The sequence below is a fragment of the Melopsittacus undulatus genome, chromosome 13 (assembly GCF_012275295.1).
Source record: "Melopsittacus undulatus isolate bMelUnd1 chromosome 13, bMelUnd1.mat.Z, whole genome shotgun sequence".
NCBI lineage: Eukaryota > Metazoa > Chordata > Aves > Psittaciformes > Psittaculidae > Melopsittacus > Melopsittacus undulatus.
In genome coordinates this window covers 4963489-4981942 of record NC_047539.1, presented here as the reverse complement: position 1 = coordinate 4981942, position 18454 = coordinate 4963489, and the positions used below count along the sequence as shown (strand labels likewise).

The window sequence follows — 18454 nt, the reverse complement described above, 5'->3', positions numbered from 1 at the left end:
TCCCACCCTTGAAAAGCGGTAAGAGAGAGAAAATGGTTAAGAAAGGTTTCTGCTGGAGCTCTTATGCACCAGTAATAATAACTACTCCAGTTCTTTTTTTAAACCACTCAACTACAATCCCTGCTGCGATTTCACTTGTCTGTGTCGTTGTTCCTTTCCTGTTCTGTGCTGCTGCAGGGGTGGGTTAAAGCAGTTGTATTTTATTTCCAGACATGGCTGTTGTCTGGACTGTATTTCTCTCTTACCTGCCTGATGGAAATTTGTGAGACTCAACTATCCACTGAGATCCTCTGGAAGATGAATGTACACGGTCTGGCCATGGCAGAGCCCTACAGAAACACATCTGAAAGCTGATAGCCATCAAGATGTCTTTCAATTGTAGAATCATAGAATGGGTTGGGTTGGAAGGGTCCTTAAAGCTCATCCAGTTCCAACCCCTGCCATGGGCAGGGACCCCTTCCACTGGAGCAGCTGCTCCAAGCCCCTGTGTCCAACCTGGCCTTGAGCACTGCCAGGGATGGGGCAGCCACAGCTTCTCTGGGCACCCTGTGCCAGCGCCTCAGCACCCTCACAGGGAACAGCTTCTGCCTAAGAGCTCAGCTCAGTCTCCCCTCGGGCAGGTTCAAGCCATTCCCCTTGGCCTGTCCCTACAAGCCCTTGTCCCAAGCCCCTCTCCAGGATTCCTGCAGCCCCTTTAGGCACTGGAGCTGCTCTCAGGTCTCCCCTTCAGGAGCCTTCTCTTGTCCAGGCTGCCCCAGCCTGGCTCCAGAGCAGAGCTGCTCCTCCTCTTGCAGCATATCCACGGCCTCCTCTGGACTCACTCCAACAGCTCCACATCCTTCTTATGAAGCAGTGGCTTCACCAGGAATTGGGAAGAACGTCCTCTTTTTATTATGAAAAGGGAGAAAAAAATCCCTTTTCCCAAGCTGTGGCACCTTTTGGGTGCCAGGGATATAAATCTGACAGGATTAGTGTATAACATGGTTCTTTCCTGGGCAGTCAGTGTCAGCATGAAGCATCTGCAGCTTTGCTGAGGAATGATACTGTGTCTGTGCCCAGGCACGGGCCTGTGAGCACACAAGTGCTCTGCAGCAGCATGGGGTGATCCTGCAGTTCTGCCTCCATCTCCCAGCTGAGGAAACCCAAACTCACCTGGATTCTTCCCAAGAAACACCACCCTGTGTGTGTAGGACACTACCCCTCAAAGCATTATTTCTTTAAATATATATTTTTTATTTAATCCCTGTTCTTACACCTGGAAACACAAAATTTTCTGGGTTTTCCCCCATATCCTTCCAGAGGTACATAAGGATGCTCTGGATGATAACTGTTCAGTCCCTCTCTGCATCCTCCATGCTATACGCTGGCTATTTTTGCCAAGGATACAGCAATGCAGATCAGGCAGCAGGATGCAACTGCAGTGTGTATCCCTGGTGCAGGCACGAACAGGAGAAATAACTGATGGAGCTGGACAGAACAGAAGGGTTTTATTTAACTAGGTGCCACTCAGCACTCCAGAGAGAGCTGCAAGCCTGAAGTGTTCGCCCATTTGTTCACACAAGAATCAGGTTATTTAAACAGCTCTTGTAGGTTTTTCTTTTCTCCTAAAATTAAGATTAAACATTTAATAAGGAAAAAAGTATGAACACCTTTGCTGAGGTGTGGAAACTTGCCGAGGAGCAGTGCGGATGAAGGGTTCATCTGGAAAGTGGGGGTACAAACACGAGAAAGAAAGGACTCATTGCAGACAAGCTAGTGCAAGCCACAGAAAGAACCATCCCTCGTCCACACACCGTGTCTGCTGTCTTAACCAAGCCCTGCTGCAAATTAGATTACAGAAAAAATGAGAATAATCCATTTTCAGGCTGTCTTCTGCCTCCCATCAGGCTTATTTTTAGCCTTTTCTAGAACTAGATATAAAATGATCTCCCTGTTCTCCTATTGCAGCAATTTGAAAGTGTCTGACCTTATTTTTGCTTTGCAGATTCTATTCTGTGGGGCAGGGGAAGGACTCCCAGAGCTGTCAGCTCTCTCTTCCTGATTTTTCTGTGGCAGCAGTTAGAGACAGGAAGGCCCCATCAGATGACCCCACATTATTGCCACCAAAGGAGAGTCCCCTCCATTAGTAGTATCACAGGTATTACACTGGCGCACTAGAGTGGTCCAGAGAATGTGCCATTCTGGGAGTTGGCATCACTAAAAAGAGCATTTCTTCTATGAAATATCTGAAGATGTATTGCAAGGGGGATTTTAAAGAGGCTGGACACTCACTATAGAGCTACATCCCAGTGCTGCATCAAAGCAGAGTTTGGATTGGAGGATTTCGCAACACCCATAAAGGAATATTCAAGGAACACTTCACTCACTGCTGATATTTAGCTATTTAGGGAATAATGTGATTGCTTTGTTTAGTTTTTACTTTACAAAAGAAGAACAATAATTAAACATTGCCCACAGTGATAGAAACTCATAATGCTTTCTTAGCCCAGATAAGATATCCTTGGCCTTTGAAAGCATGTGAACTTACAGCAAAAAGCCTAGGATTGGGATGCAGAGGATCTGTCATGATGGAAGGAGGCAAGGGCTGTGTTTTGAATATCTGAGGGTGGCATGATAAAGACCATGTGTCTGCAGATGGAATTATATGGTTATGCAGAATTAAAGAGTTGAGAACATAAAGGGAAGAGGTGGTGAAAATGTAAGTAGTTCTATTAGTGGTGGAAAAAGCCTGGGTTGTTTTCTCCCTGTTCACTCACCATGGTTGTATCTCCATAAACAGAGCAAATACTGGAATGTAACAGCTTGGGACTGGATGAATTTTAAATGCTGGTTTGGTTCTTCAGTTGGGAGCTGCTGGTTTCATGCAGATGGAAAATATGGTCTCATATAGGAAAAAAACACTGATTTGTTCTGCCGCTTTAGTCAACTTGCAGATTTCCTGCAGGTTAGGCAGGAAGATGCCAAAGGTCAGTTTGGTTGTTCACAGCCATTTGGAGCTCAATTGTGGTCCTTACTCAAAATGCTCATGGCATTTGAAATATGCTGTTCAAAGTTAATTGTTGGCAGCAGGAGCTTCGCTTAAGTACAGGCAGGAGGACTGAGCCAGCTGGTGCTGGCAATGCTCTTGGAACTGCAAGCTGTGGAAGAGGCTGCAGGCAGAACTTCATGGTTCTCTCAGCCCATCAATTCCCCACATGCACTGACCTTTTGAGGTTAATCTTCTGTGCCACCAAGAAAGGAAAACAATATTCCTAGACTATTCCTAGCTACTTAAGTGCTGTTCTGCAGCAAGAATGGAATTTCTCCATGTGCCTGAAGTTATAAGAAGGCAAAGTGTCCTTGTCCAAAAGCAGCACCAGATCAAGAACTGTTGGAGTCCTACTGCTGTCTTGGCTCCTGACTCTGCTGCAAGCTTCGGCAAGCCAGATGCTGTCCCCAAAACCAGGACTGAAAGCACCTGCCCACAAGGTACAGGGGGCACTTAAATCATATGCTTACAGTGGATTCAATATGTCAATTTGCATTGTCATTGCAAAGGATAGTTCTTGGCAGGGAGGGACTTTATCAGGCTCTCCAAGAGGTATTTTAAACTCTTGCCAAGACAGTTTCTTTGCTAAGGCAGCGCCGGCACAGATAGGAAATCTGATCAGATTCCACACAGGTGACTGGAGCACTGAACAGAAGGCAGCTTTCCAAGCCAGAAACCCTTCCTGACACAAGGAAATAGAAGAAATCATGCACAATTCAGCCTTGCTAGTCTATTTCCTGCAGCCTGGAACAGTCACAAAGCATCTTACCAAGGTATTGACTTTTATCAAGAGTAGATGACCTCTTCACGTGGAGGAATCTGCAAGGCAAAGCTGTGACTGTGGTTGGGTCTTTGGCCTGAATGTTGGGGGTCATTTTGCCCCCAAGCAGAGACACTTCCAATTCTTCAGTAAGGAGTGTCCTAAGTGCCCTGGCTTGGTCATTCACTGAGTTGCTGCCAGACCACTACCAGATGCCAGACAGGGCTTGCCCAGACTGTTGCAGTGGAGCAAAACAGGACAGCTCCTCATACCTGGTAGCTTAGAGGCTGGTGAAAAGAGGGGTACCATAAGGCAGTTCTTGTGGAGGGGAAGATGTTTGTAATCAAGTGGCATCAGGAAGTTCTACAGGATTTTCTGTTTAAAGATTTAATTAGATCATACCTGCTTTTTTTGTCATGTTTTATCCCCTTTCCCATTCAGTCATGCCAAGAAAAGTCAAGGCTTCCTCTTTCCTCCATTGTTTCAGCTGATGTAAGAATATGATGTTACCAACATCTTCCACGGTGTTGATATCCCACCACCTTAAATCTGAGCCCTTCAGTATCTGTCAGAATGATCCATACAGAAGCAGACTTGGGTACAAGGTTCTGAGAGCTTCTGAAACCCACGTCTTCCCTAACTTGAGGAGTCCATGAGTGTCCTCTGCAGAGCTGTGAGGCAGGAGCTATCTCTGCAGTTCATTTCCTTCTGTGTCTTTGACACCCAAGTGAGTGCTGTTGTCTGCTCGTGGTCATATCTGTCCTCTTGCAGCTGCCTGGAAAAATAGAAGGAAAGGTTATTGATTTCTTTCCCTGATGTCAGTTTTCTTCTCTGTCAAGAGCTGCTCAAGAGGAGATCTAGAAGCTGATCTATGTTTCTTCCTCTGGAGGCAAACATGCTCAGCACCTAGGTTAAATGAACAGATGGAAAATGCTAACATAGTCTGCACAGCTTTAAGAGTCTGTACTGAGTAGAGAGAGAGAAAACTGCGTTATTTGCTCTACATTATAACCATACTCTGTTGGCTAAACCTGGTGATGTGCAGGAAGAAAAGGGGATTTAAGCCAATTCATGTCTCTAGTGCAGCTGGTGGAGCACCTGCCAGTGCCAGCACAAAGCTCCCATCGGGTCATGTCCATGAGAGCTGCTGCTCATTGCAGCCTCCTCCACCATTTCTGTCTCCAGAGGGAGACCAGTCCTGTTTGAGCCCTGGAGTGGCTCAGGTTTGCACAAGCCCCAGGCTTCCTCTCCAGGTAAGAATGAGTGAGCATAAGCAGGCAGTAGAGCTACAGTAACCAGTGGTTTCCCACTCCAGCGCAAGCTACTCCTGTGCCTGATTCTCTGTTAAATGTTGTTAGCATCCTTTTCCTTTAGCAAACTGACCTCAGCCCCATCAAACAGACCCTGCTCCTGGGAGGCTGGATGAACGTGTTATGATTATCAAAGCATCAGTGTGTAGACTATTTTTAGCTGAGCCAGTCCTGTCCCTGTACCACTCACTGAGATCTTTCTAGGTTGATGTATTATCATTGCTCACCTTACCTGCAGCTTCACTTTCAGTCATTGTTTTCAGCTGCAGCACACCAGGAGCCTTTTAAATCAAAGCACCGGGTTTCTGCAGTAACACGTTGTTAATCTTGAGCCTCTTGTCCCAAAGTTACTGACTTAACTATCAAAATAGCTTGAATTCAGCTAAAGAAGGACATGCTTTCTGGAAGCAATCCTTGATTTGGCTGTTCTTACACCGTGCTCAGAAGGCAATAGGCTGTACTAAGGTTTCATGTTCTGCAGCTATTTTTTAGGGAGGAGATGGAGGCATGTAGCAGCTTGTTCAGCATCCTGGGAGAACTCTGTTGTAGAGTGGGGAACTGAAGCCATCTCCCTCCAACTGCAGGTAAAAATGGCAATTGTACCTAGTTACTGGAGGACAGTAATGGCTAACATATTGACTGACATGTGCACTGCTTGATTAAAAACTCTGTGTAATTGAAGGGCACAAAAGGGACATGTTTGAACCAGTCTCCAGCCTGCTGGGTTTGCTCTTCTGACAGTGTCTGGCAAAAAGGTGGTGTGTTGTTGAGACCAGCATGTTACAAGTGTGGTAGAAAGCCAAGCTGACAGAGAACTCTGCAGTAGGTAAGATAGCAGTGAGGCTTCTGCAGTGAGCAAAATGATATGAGAAAGCAGAATAACCATGCATGACTTTGGTTTAAGGGCAGAAATCTCTCCATAATCTCAGTGACCGCATGTGCAGCCCTGTTGGCACTGTGCATTAGATGAAACTTGGTGTGTTTAACAGAGTTTGAATCTAAGTCCTCAAGGGAGATGTGACAAATCCCAGTGAAATGCTGCTGTAAATCCCTATATGGTGAAATACTGGTGAGACGAAACAGTAGAGTCTGAACAGAGTATGAATGAGATGGAATAATGTGTTGGGTGTGATCTTATGGTGTTTCCTGGTCCTGTGTTACCTGTTTGTATTGCTGGCAGGCCAACTACAATAATCTTTATATCCTCTTGTAGCTGACTCTGGTTTTGAGGGTGTTGACAGTATGCAGCAGTGATGGAAAATATGAGTGGGAAGATCTGTAAATTGTGTCCGTTTCCCTCCTGTGTTTACTGAAATGTTAATGTGTTTTGGCAACTGGCTTCAGCAAGGATTTATTTAAGGCAATTGATCCCTGCAGTAACAAGGTGGTGGATGAAGTGAGCCCAGTGCAACACTCACTTTCCTGATGTTTCTCCCTTTCTGAATCACAGCTGGTAAATCAGGAGGTGGTTGTTGTGCTGAGAGAGGACGTCGCTGTGCCTGAACCCACTTCATTATCCTCTTAGTGTTCTCCTTCCTTCCCACTGCAACTACACTTGGCCTCTTACGTGTGTCAGCATGACCCCAGTGGAAGCATGACTTCTACCTTAGGATTTTAACTTACATGATGCTTGTGTGCATTTGGAGATCAGGAAACCCAATACGAAGGCTACCCCAGCTCTCCTACTCCGTAACTATTTTGTCCATTACCTGCAGCAATACAGTGATGACAATATTGTGAGTTAACCTCATGTGCAAGTGACTTCCTCTGTTCATTTATCAGGCAATAACAGTCACTGTTACAGCTGAAAGTCATACAGGGTGGAGCTACAAATGATAATCCTTAGCCTCTGGGGTTCAGACAGCAACACTAGATTTGAATGCTCTGGATGAGTTTCAGTAGCTGGATTTGTGGAATGCTGCACTAGGGTGGTTGCTAATCATCACTGATACACAGGTGAAGCATGGCATTGGCTCTAATGCTTTGATGCAGAAAACCCCCCTCTTTGACTAGCTGTACTTGAAAAGGAGATTTAGTTTTCACAGATTTAAGGCCAGGACGTCTCATTACCTTCAAGGATGTCCATGTCCATGTCCCTCACCTAAGATTCCTGATTTCAGTGTGTTCACAAGACCTTTCAGCGTCTGAGAAAATCCAGACAGGGAAGAATGTGCTGAAGGGTGCTGTTGGTGACTGCTATGCCGGAATCCCTCCCTGAAGCACTGCTTCAAACAGGCACTTTAATGGACAGTACATCAGAAACACACAATTCTCTCCAGTGACGTGAAGGAAGGAGAAGGATCCTTAATCCCAAGCTAAGGCCAGCGATGTAGCTGTACCTGCAGCCCCAATATTCTTGTCTGTGAATGAGCTCCTACTAGTCAAAAACGAGTTATTTACAGGCTAGAAGGCCCCCAACTAAGCATTTTAGTGTTGGTTGTAAAAGTTAAGTGATGTTAAGTACAGCAAGCTGTAAAAATTAGGACATTATTTCCTAATATGCTTCTCTGTTACAGAAGCCAGAGCCTGACTTATTTAGGCAGCAAGAAAACAGCGCTTTTGGAAAGCTGTAGGATATGAAATGTGTGTGGACTGAAAAGGGACCGAACATTTGGAGAGTAATCTCTGCATAGTTCCTGAAATAGAGGGTAGCTGACCTGTGAGGGATCCTGGCCATGCATCTGTTATTTTAAATTAGTCTCCTTTTTCTTATGCAGTTCTCTAACAGGCTGTGAAATCAGATCCATTTTACATAGCATCAATATTTAACAGCTCTAGAGCATGTAGTTTAATATTAAACACAGTCTTATAAATACTTCAGAATTATAGATGCTGTCACACTACATGGAAATGGTTTGATAGGATCTAGGAGAAATATTTAGGTTTGACAGGAGAGGAAATGATGAGGTTAGCAGGAGTCAGCCACATCTTTAAACTGCTGGAGGAGCCCATAAAAACAACCAAAGAAGTTGTACAGCTTCTGTTCTTGAAAGGCAATTTGGGCAAGTTTCCTCCCCCTCAGGAAACAACTGAATGGCTCCCACCGCAGCCCCTTCAAGGAATGAAAATACTCAAGATCTTGAGAAAGCACAACAATTTAGGAACCAATGTTCAGTCAGCAGCATCACCAAATCGGAAGCGGCAATCTATTCAGGGTGGGATTATCGCTATTAGAAAGGCAAGTGGGACTTAAACAGGGACTTGGATGCTCTTGAGCTTTGTTAGTTTAAGTCCACATACTACATTGTAGCGCTTAAAGAGAATCTAGAATTTGTTATTAGTGGTTTTTCTTTAAAACATAGAGAATCAGAGTAGACCTGCATCATTGAAATGGGGCTGTGCATAACCCAGTGACTGCTGTCGACAGCCCAGAGCTTCAGAGAGAAGGAAGACTGCAGCATCCCACCTCTGGGAGACTATTTCAGTTCCTTCTTCTGCCAGTAGCTTCCTATGTGATCCCTGAAAGTCACTTCTCTCCCCAGCACGTTCTCAAGTCGTGTGGGGTGTAATTTCCTGTGCAATCCTCTAAATGCAGTTCAGGATTAGCCCCTCCAGGCCTCTGCTCCCATCTGTAACATAGAGATAAAGCAGGAATTGAGAGAAATGTGTTAAAATGCAAAAAATAAGTAACTTTCATAACCCGGGGACAGCATAAGTAAGTGCTGCTGTGGGAGGTACATTTTATCCCATAGGAATCTGAACTATAAGTAATAGAAGGAAGGTTGTGTGAATTTACAGTTCATCTGGCACCAGTGCAGGTGGGTTCTCTGTGTTAAAGTAATGTCAAAAACTAACTTTTCCTGTACATATTCTGTATCTTGTAAAAATGTGGGGTGAACTACATATTAAGGGATGTGCCTGTCAAACACCTGGAGTTTTAGTATTCTATGATAGCTTTGTAACATATCATAATTCATTTCTTATTTCTAAAGCTGACTGTAGCATCACAGGGTTAAATATGTTTTATCTTCCTGATGTGTGCTGATATTAAAACACAGTTACAATGTTCAGTACAGCAGGGTTACCAAGAATGGTGCAAAGAAACTTAGATCAGCTCCTGCATCAAAAACATTTCAGTTTATAGCCAGAAAAGGCAAAGAGGCTTCTGTGCATCTTGGAGGCAAACCTTTCTGTGAGGTTGGGGTGAAGAGCTGTAGGCTGAGCTGGGCTGATTCCTGATGCAGAGATTTCTTGGAAGGTGCCCTCTAATCACTGGTTAATTTTATCCTGGAGCATGGGGCTGAATCCAGCATCGCACTTCTTCAGCAAAAACATCTCCTGGTCAGGTGGGAAGTGTAGCCTTAAGGAATCAGCATCTTCCAAATGAAAATGATGTTTCACTGAGAAGTTCTTACCTGGGAGGACCTCAGGCTCCTGTGATCTTCCTGTAAACCTGCCCAGCTTTTCACTGCTTCAGAAACAAGCTGTGCTTTTACCCGTGATGGCAAAATCCTGCTGCAGTCCTTTAAAGTATAAAATACTGCTGTTCCAGTGTATTTGTTACCTTAAATTAGCACAGCCAATGCAATGAGAAGACTCTTTGTGACTCAGATCTATTCTCCAGTTGAGCAAGTACAGTTGAGAGTACATTTGGGTAAAAGCCTTCAAACATGTCAGGTTCTTCAGTGAGCTGGGGGATTCCAGTGTCGCTGTAAGAATCCAGGAGCTCCCACTGAGGTCAGGGAGCATCACAGAGAGAAAACAAGACCCAAAGGTCTTAGAGTGAGGGTGACTTGTCATTCTTTGAGTCCACACAGTGCCCTGCTGGGATTAACACTATCAAAGGCTCCTGTCCCTCAGTAACCACAGTCTGGGATGGTGCAAGCAGTGTGGGGCAGAAGGGGTGAGCTGCTGCAGCAGGAAGGATTGCACAGGGCATGTGCTGCAGGGAACAGGAGCAGAGCGAAGGGCTGAACTCTGTAAATCACTGCCTTTTCCCTGGGTATCCCTTGGAGCTGTTCCCCTCCGATGGAGGTGCAGGACAACACCTTGCCCAGGCCAGCTTCTGCCTGGTGCCACTGCAGTCCTCACTGGACTCCATCCATCACTTGGGAGCAGCTGCCTGGCACAGCCGCAGGGATTCGGGAGCTGAAACACTGGAAGCCAGCTCCTTCTTAGAGTCATTTTTACCAGTGGTGACTGTTTACATTGGTGCTGTCAGGCTGGAGGACACCAGGCAGCAGCCACTGGATGAGCAATCTTGTTACTGGCTTAGGGAAACAATTGCTACAGCTGAATGCCTTTGGGACCTTCCCAAACCCTTGTCAATTAGTGTCAGCAATGGTACTTGGCATGTTCCAGCAATTGTCAGGATTGCCTCAGCTTTATACCCTTGTGCAGGACAGTTATTAATGTCCTATCTCTTTAGACAGAGTTACACAACAGCAACCTGGATTTAACAGGCTGGTGTGTTTTTAGGCTCCTGTTTCTTTGCTAATTGCAGCTCTCACGTCCTTTGTGTTTTCCCTTTACCAGGGTGAATCAACTTGTGATGCCACCAGCCTCTGTGAAAGTGTGAGACGGTGAGTGACCCAAACCAGCAACTGGTTTCCAGCTACCCCATCCTCTCCCAAACCCCTTGCAACAACACACTTGTTCCCAATTGGAAAGAAGTTAACTTTAGACAGCCAACATCTGCACCTTTGTTACCCTCAACTCACACGCAAGCGAATCAAGAACAGGGAATCCAGGGGTCAAGTGTCCTTTGTTGTACTGAGTTGTAGTGTTGTTGTCCAGGGCCAGAACCTAGCACATATCTAAAACCTGCTGCTGCCTTGCTCTGGGTCCAACATCAGCTCACCATCAAATGACCATTCTTATCACAGTCCACATTTTCTGCAGAAAAAGGTTTTCTGGCATTGCATGAACTTGCACACTGCTGCAAGGCCTGTCCCCACTGCAACCCCTGCTCCAGGGCAGTGGGCCAGAGGGAGGGTCCCATTCTCTCTGCCCTTTCTTCTCCCTTGGGTCCATGCTATTCTTATCACTCCCCAGCAGTCACAGCACTGCAGCTCAGAGCTGACACCACTGATAAACACTTCCCAGTGTTTTACTGTAGCCAAAATTAATTAAAGCAAGTTTTTGAAGAGGAGCTTTTTTTCCCATAAATTAAATGCATTGAAAGACTAATCATATAATCAGAACTCAATAGCACACTTAAGAACGGCCTTTTGGGGGGAAAGACTTAATGTAATCTCCAGTACAGCAGATGTGTTACTTCCACATAGGAGAGTATGCTCTGTTGCAGGCTAAGGATTTGACAGGCGTGCCTGGGCTTTGCAGTCCCTGGCTGGATGTGCACTCACACATTGTTATTTACCAGCAGCTTTTAGACAAAGGTGTTTGTTGTTTGGTTGGGTTTTAATGCCTCAAAAAAGCCTGGGAGACAACACGAGTTGGTGTTGCTGAGACTTGCCTTCTACAACACTGAACACTCGGGGCTCTGCACACCAAGCTTTTTCACTGTACTTCTGTTATGGTCCAGTTTTATACAGGTTGAGAGAACCAGGCCCTCATTCCAGGGAGTTCTGCTGTAACCCAGCAATGACTGATTTTTAAGGTCAGGGGCAATTTCCTGAGTAACATGGAGCACAGATCCCAGGGAATCCTGCAGAGAGCTGGTTATCCTTCCCACTTCATCTAGGAAAGCTGCTGGGCAGATACACCACAGCATGTACCAGTGGGATCTCACCAGTCACTAGATGTGCTGACGTTGCTCTTTAAAGCAAGGGTGGGAGAAAGCACACGTCTGCTCTGTCTTGTTAGCAGCAAGACTGAGAGCTGGGCTCACTGCTGGGGGTACCACACAGCTGCGGTGCACATGCTCACCATTACCAATACGTTCCTGTGACTGTGATTCTATCCCATTCACCACCTTCATCTCTTCCCTGTTTACAGTTGCCAGTGAAGGAAATGCCATGTGGACTCCTGCTCCCACCACCACACCAACCTTGAGCGCAAAGCCCTTCCATACTGGAAACCAGTGGATCCCTCAGCTCCACACCACCCTGGAAGGGTTCTCCAGCACCAAATCAATCCCACCACTGCAGCCTGCAGGGTCAGGCATCAGGACGTGAGCAGGGCAACCTGGAACACAAGAACTCCTTGAGCATAAGGACGTTCACAGGTTCCTCTGAGCACCAAAAGCAACTGGACCCCAAATGTGTTATCCAAGTGAGTGACTGTAGATTGTGTATATGGTTTTAGTTGTAGCCAACAAAGTCCACATTGTTTATAGGGCAACTTACGTCCTACTGAATGCTGCTGTTGTGTCAGCACCCAGAGACTGCACTAGTTGGGGACCTATTCTGTACATCACCTATTCTTGAACACTGAAGGCTCAATTCAGATTATTATTTTTTATTTAAATGTCATAAGATGCTTTATCTCTGCTGAAGACATTAGATGACAGATATATATATATATATTTAGATAAACAGTTTTTATTTAAGCATTGAAAATCTGGTGCTGCCTGTGCAACCATACCAGACATGAATAACGTCCACAACTCTCCTCATCTCAGTGCCCTGGGATAAGGCCCTGCAAGGGCATCACAGGAAGATTTCCAGTGGGTGACTTACCTGGCACCTAAGGCTAAGCAAGGGGATAGAGGAGAGAGTTTCACTGCACTGGGTGTGCTGGTGGTTGTTACAGAAAGGCCCAGAACTTTGGACTGAAACACACAGGGGGGCTCTAGAGTTTGCTTAATATGCTAAATTCAGCCTCACCCAAGGACGTTCACAGGTTCTTAAAGTACCAAAATCCACCTGGCTGAATTGCTTTATCTAGGGCCTGGTAGTGCAATACTGCTGTGCCAGTGACATCCTGCTTCGTTTACATGCATATCATACTACATGTATTGTTCATGCTAATACTCTACCACAAACAGTGCTTAGGCTGAATGCATGCCCAACCCCAGGCACAGTCCAGGCTACTCTTACTGCAGGGTCACTTTTATCCTTACAAAGATGCAGTTGAGATCTTTAGTAGACAAGGTCAGTGTATGAAGTGTGTGAGCCTCAAATGCAGAAGTGTGTATCTGTATGTCAAAGTGCCATTTCACTGCAGCCTTGTTTCCTGCATTTGGCCTCTACAAGCCAAATTTATGCTGTGTCAGGCTGATGCTGGGAAAGGCAGGTGAGCACAGGCCCTGGAGCAGGAGTCAGGCTTCCAGAGAAAGGGCATTGATTCAGGAAACTTCCCACTCCCTTTGTTCTGTTTAGATGTCTCCCAAAGGTTAGGTACTCCCTACACAGCTCGAGTAGGTAGTAGATAAATCAGCAAAGGAAATGCCAGACTCGTGGATATGAGTTCAGGCTGGAAGCTTGTTCAGAGACACAGGAAGGTACTGTCAGTACATCTGGGGTTTATCTCCCACTCACTTCCAGGATGTGCTAGGTCCTGTAGTACAGCACTGTAGTAGAGATGATTGGTAACTCCAGGTATCACCAAACTGGTTAATGCTCACCACAGAGCCAGCTGCTGCCCAGATGGGTCCTGGGGGTGACTCCTGTAACAACGTGAGCCCTTCCTCCTCCTCAGACTCCAATGGACTCTTCTGCAAAGGATGCTCTGTCAGCTCAAATACCTGAACAAGAGCTTTAGGATTTGGCTCAACAACCAGAGCCAGACATTTTCCTCGAGTGCCTGGGCACCCTCTGGAGAACAGCAAGCGGGTGCTAGAAATAATAAAGCAAAGCCAATCCACAACAATGCTTCATTTCCCACCTCATGCCAGTATTTACATTCCTAGGGGAAACACTCTGCAGTCTGGGAGCCAAACTCTTGGCTTTAAAGGCACACAAAGTTCTTATTCCCATTAAGAAATTCTTTGTTAAGCCGTTTAAAAAGAAACAAAAAGCAGCCCAACAATCAGTCATTTCATCTCAGAGACCAAAGACGATAAGCCCCATTTCCTACATTGCTTTTCCGATGGGCTCTCTCCATTGTAGCCTTTACTGTCAACAAAATGGAGCATTCCTGCTAAAGTTCAGAGCTTAGGAATTGCCTTTAACCTTAATTCTCAGGCATCAACAATGGAAAGGGAACTGAAGTGCTGTGTACTTTCACTAGCTTGCTTTGTTGGAAACAAGCCCCAGCCCTCATCAGAGGCACAGGCTGTGACTGGAGGCTGCCTTCAGCTCCTGTGCATATGAAGGAAATTGCTGTGGCTTTGTTTCTACCAAGGGAAGAGTGAAGGGAGCAAGCCAGGGAGTGAGAAGTGAGTCCTACCTGAGCAGTCCCACACCAAGGGATCCCTGAATCCCATGTGTTCCAGGCTGAGGGAAGCCACAGCAGCAGCTATGACAGCTCAGAGAGGATTAACAGAATGGAAACTTGGCCTTTCCACCTCCTGCGGATGCTGCTGCTCCTTTACACTTTGATGACCACATCTGAATGGCCAGGAGCTGCAAGGCTGCATTTCTTGGTTTAGCTGTGAAGGATTGTTCAGTTAGTGCTTCTATAAAGGTATTCGGTCTGTTAGAGGGAAACCAGTTCACTTAGATCAGGGGTCTACACTATACCTGTATTGTATTATAGCGGTGCCAAACTCTGGACTTAGCAAGCAATGCTGTGCTGGTTTCCCCTGTGACTCCATGTTTAGGCAGGTACTGATGTAACCAGGCTTGGAAGCTGCTGGGGCCATTTGGTTGTTGACCCTCTGGAGCAGTAGAACAGTTTCTGTTAGAGACACAGGAAATACTTCTGGAGTGAGAAGTCTGGACTGAATTTCTATTTCTTATATCCACACTAAATAAGAACCCCCATTAAAATCAGCATTTCTGGGTTTATAAAGAAAGGCTGTTAATAGGAAAAGAGAGTAAGTTTTTAATAAAGAATCCACATATTTTAGTATCCATTACACTGAATGGGGCAGGATTCCAGCCTGTCACTTAAATAAGCCATCGTTCAGGTCATCAAGGTTATGTTTGTGGTTCTAAACTTCAACACAAAATAGTCCCAATAAGGACATAAATACCTTTAAAACCACTGCTCCCTGGCACACAGAATCACTTTGTGTATCTGGAAATCAGAGTACACAAACAGGAGCCCCTGAATTCATTTGCAAACATATGGAAGAACACTACCAAGAGAGGCACTGCTCGTGCCCTCCCCTCCCAGCACACAGGCATCTCCTCAGCACAGGAGCCCAAGCAAGGGGAAAAGTGTCCAGGGTTTGCCTGTCACTGCTGGGTCCTGACCCTGCTCTGTGCCTCCTCCACACCTCTGCCCAAGGCTGACTGTGTCCCATGGCTCTCCACAAGCACAGGCTCCTTCCAGTCTCCCTGTGCTCTATGGGACTGACAATGTCAGAAGCAGCCTTCCTGCATCTATCAGGACCATGCAGGGTGGCCAGAGTGCACCAGGGAGGGTCCAGGTGCCCCTCAGATCATCATGAGGCCTTTCTCATTCCACTCCACTCCATAAAGGTATCCCTTTAAACAAGCATTAAGTCCCTCCACAGCTCATACTGCATCTGCACCATGCACCCACTACAGAAGCAATTAGGTGGCTTGTACACAGCAAGAGAAACAGAGGTAATGGGAACTGCACAGAGAGGCAAGAAAATGACCCCAAAACCATCAAGCTGCCAACCCAAATAACAGCAGTGGGAGGCTCCTGCTGCCATCATCAGAGCAGAACCTGGGTGAGCCCCAGAGCCTTTCCCCTTTTACAGACCAGCCAGGAGAGAGCCTCAGGGTGACAACTACACCCTGGAAATGAATGGCTGCATTCTGACAACACAGTTCCTCTCTGCACCCTCTGTCCTAATTGTGTTCTCTGTTTGCTTTATTGTTTGGTAACCAGCACTTAAAATCACTTTTACTACGTGATGTACAGGAGTATTAGTTTATTTTCTTGTTATACAAGGGAGGAGTATAAAATAGTTTTCTGATTTCTTTCAGAAGCAAATGACTATTTTATTTTTTAAGAGCAACTGATTGTGAATCTCAGAGTATAAAAAAAAATAAAAGATAAATAAGCCAAATATATACCTTTATGTAAATTAAGAAATAAAAGTATTTAAAACATACCTTCTGTCTCCTTTTCTTGTGGCACTCCTGCTCTGGCTGTGCTCTCCTGTGGCTGCTGACTGGACACGGCTCCCGTGTGGATGGCGGTGAGCCTGCTTGGAGCTCTTTAAACCATAACCCCAGGAGCAGGCAAGGTCAGAGGCAGCACAGGAGGAGGATGGCAGCTCTTTTCCCTTGGAGCTGCCTGGCTCCAGTCTGGGATCAGTGCAGGGAGAAAGCAGCATTGGTGGGCACAACAGCAGTGTCCTTCTCCATCCCTGTCTAGAATCCACCAGCAACACACATCAGAGCTAGCTCTGACTGATGGAAATGGCTGCTATGGTGGTAGCTGTGGGTTGGGTGTCAGGAACCATCCCAGGAAATTCCCAAGTGGTAGCCATGGCAGGTACCAGGGCTGCCCTTCTCATGGGGTCCTGCACCAGCCATGTGCCAGCTTCACAGGATGGTGGCACCTTGCTTGCGAGCAGGAGCTTTAGGAGGCCTGCAGCCCCCTGCCCACCAGCCCTGGTCTGCAGCAGCAGCACGGACTGGCACCTCACACTACACTGTGCTGCACAAGGCTTTGTCCAACCTGGCCTTGAAGAACTCCTTCCATCCAGAGCTCTCATACAAATCCTCCAGCAGCACATCTGCCAGTCACAGCAATGGGGAGAGCCTTAACACCCCTCAGGACCAAACAATCGTGATGCTCATTTAAGCAGGCTGAGGTCTCACATAAGAAGCAGGCACCAGTTTGGGAACAGTGGCTGGGTCATAGCCCTGTTCCTGCCTGGGACAAAGGCCAGTCCCCAGCAGTGACCTGCAGAGCACTGCTCCCTCCAGCTCCATGCCCTGGGACCTGAGGCTATTTTCATGCATTCAGAAGAACCCTTGAGCTTTTCCCACTTCCAAGAAGCATCTAAGCCCAGGACAGCTGAAAAGAAAAGGCTTCATTAAAACCAAAGCACATACTCTACCCCCTAAAGCCCCAAAGGTCCAGGAACAGACAGGACATGACATCAAGTAAAATGAAACCTCTGCAATTGTTAAAGCACACAAGTAAGTGCCAGTGAAACAGGATTTGACTTGGTGGATTAGTGACTGCTTTCTATCAACTGTGCATCAAAGCCAGCCTGAAGTCAGGTAATTTGATTGGCAAAGGAGTAGTTACCGAAGCACAACTTGCACAATGCCTCCAGCTCTCCTGGTCCGTTGACTGCTCTGGAAGTGCTGGAGACTGAAACACACATGAGCACAGCAGCCTCCACACTGACAAGGCAGAGACCAAAGCAACCTCTCCAGGTTGGGAGCTGACATCTGGCTCTACCCCATCACCATCAGAGACAGCAGGAATGGCTTTGGACTCTGCCTTGGTCTGCTCCCAGAATGACAGTGACAAATGATCCACATGAACCCTTAAGCTCTGTGACCCTGGCTGAGGGGAAACACTTGCAGACAAGGCTTCACCCCTAAAGGTGCACAGAGGCAGAAGCCCCTATTATGGGCCCACAGTACCTGCCCTCCCCATCACCTGCCAGGCCCAGAAGCTGGCTCACATCCCCCAAACCAGAGCCTTACGTGGCACTGCTCCAGGCTGCTCGCAGCCCTGAGCATTGAGTAGCAGGCTCAGCTCCCAGAGCCCCATCAAGCTGCTGCCCTGTTGCACATCCAAAGAGACAGCCCAATGGGCTCTGTAACACTGCCTTCCCACTCCTAACACACCCATGTACCTGTGTGCTCATCTTGCTTCCCACCCACCACACCTGCATGCTGCTTCTCCTTCAGTTCTGCATGGGCACTGGTACATCCCAGGATGTCCCCTTCACAGGCACAAAAAGAAGGAAAGAAATTGTCAGTGAAGACAGTGTTCAGATTTGAAGCATCTCTGGATCACTGAACACAGATGGTCCCGACCTGCTGGCCTCTTGTATGCTGCATTTGCATAACACACACAAAGTCATCACTCGGGAGACATCTGGAGGGGCTTAGCTGGGATTGAGGTTTTAACAAGGCAACAAACCAGCTTTCAGCATCAAATGGCAGAGGCAGGGCTGCAGCCTGAAGCAGAGGCACCCTTTTTCCTGGGGACAAGATTGGTAATAACTGCCATTACCTTCTGACAGGGAACAAACACTTGGACCTCTCTGCAAGTGACAACAGTAGCCATTCCAGTCAGGACCCTACAACAGCCTTCAGATTAACACATGGTTTGGGAGAAAAGGTCCAGCAGGACAAGTGCCGCACTAAATAGCTCAGACAAGCACCACACAGAGACGCAGGCACCAGGCACTAAAGGTCTGATGCGCATTGTCCTGGCCACATACCTGCAGCCTAAGCCTCC

The 18454-nt window shown here is 46.7% G+C and overlaps 1 protein-coding gene and 1 long non-coding RNA gene across 3 annotated transcripts in view; one reads left to right on the top strand and one right to left on the bottom strand.

Moving 5' to 3' along the window:
* Positions 1-16133, top strand: part of LOC101874140 (protein spinster homolog 2) — a 122391-nt gene extending 106258 nt beyond the window's left edge. The window contains exons 12-14 of one of the 2 annotated variants that reach the window (XM_031053618.2): positions 5580-5682; positions 10574-10620; positions 11996-16133. In XM_031053618.2, coding sequence (XP_030909478.2) covers positions 5580-5682; positions 10574-10620; positions 11996-12005 — 160 coding nt within the window. In that variant the 3' untranslated portion in view covers positions 12006-16133. The remainder of the gene's footprint in view (positions 1-5579; positions 5683-10573; positions 10621-11995) is intronic. The other variant, XM_034068709.1, reaches the window with a different exon arrangement.
* LOC115947323 (uncharacterized) lies at positions 1469-12536 on the bottom strand. The gene is made up of 3 exons (XR_004081264.2): positions 12048-12536; positions 8505-8667; positions 1469-4563 (listed from the first exon to the last, which is right to left on the bottom strand). It is a non-coding gene; the product is annotated as an uncharacterized lncRNA (long non-coding RNA).
* Positions 16134-18454: the final 2321 nt, after the last annotated feature.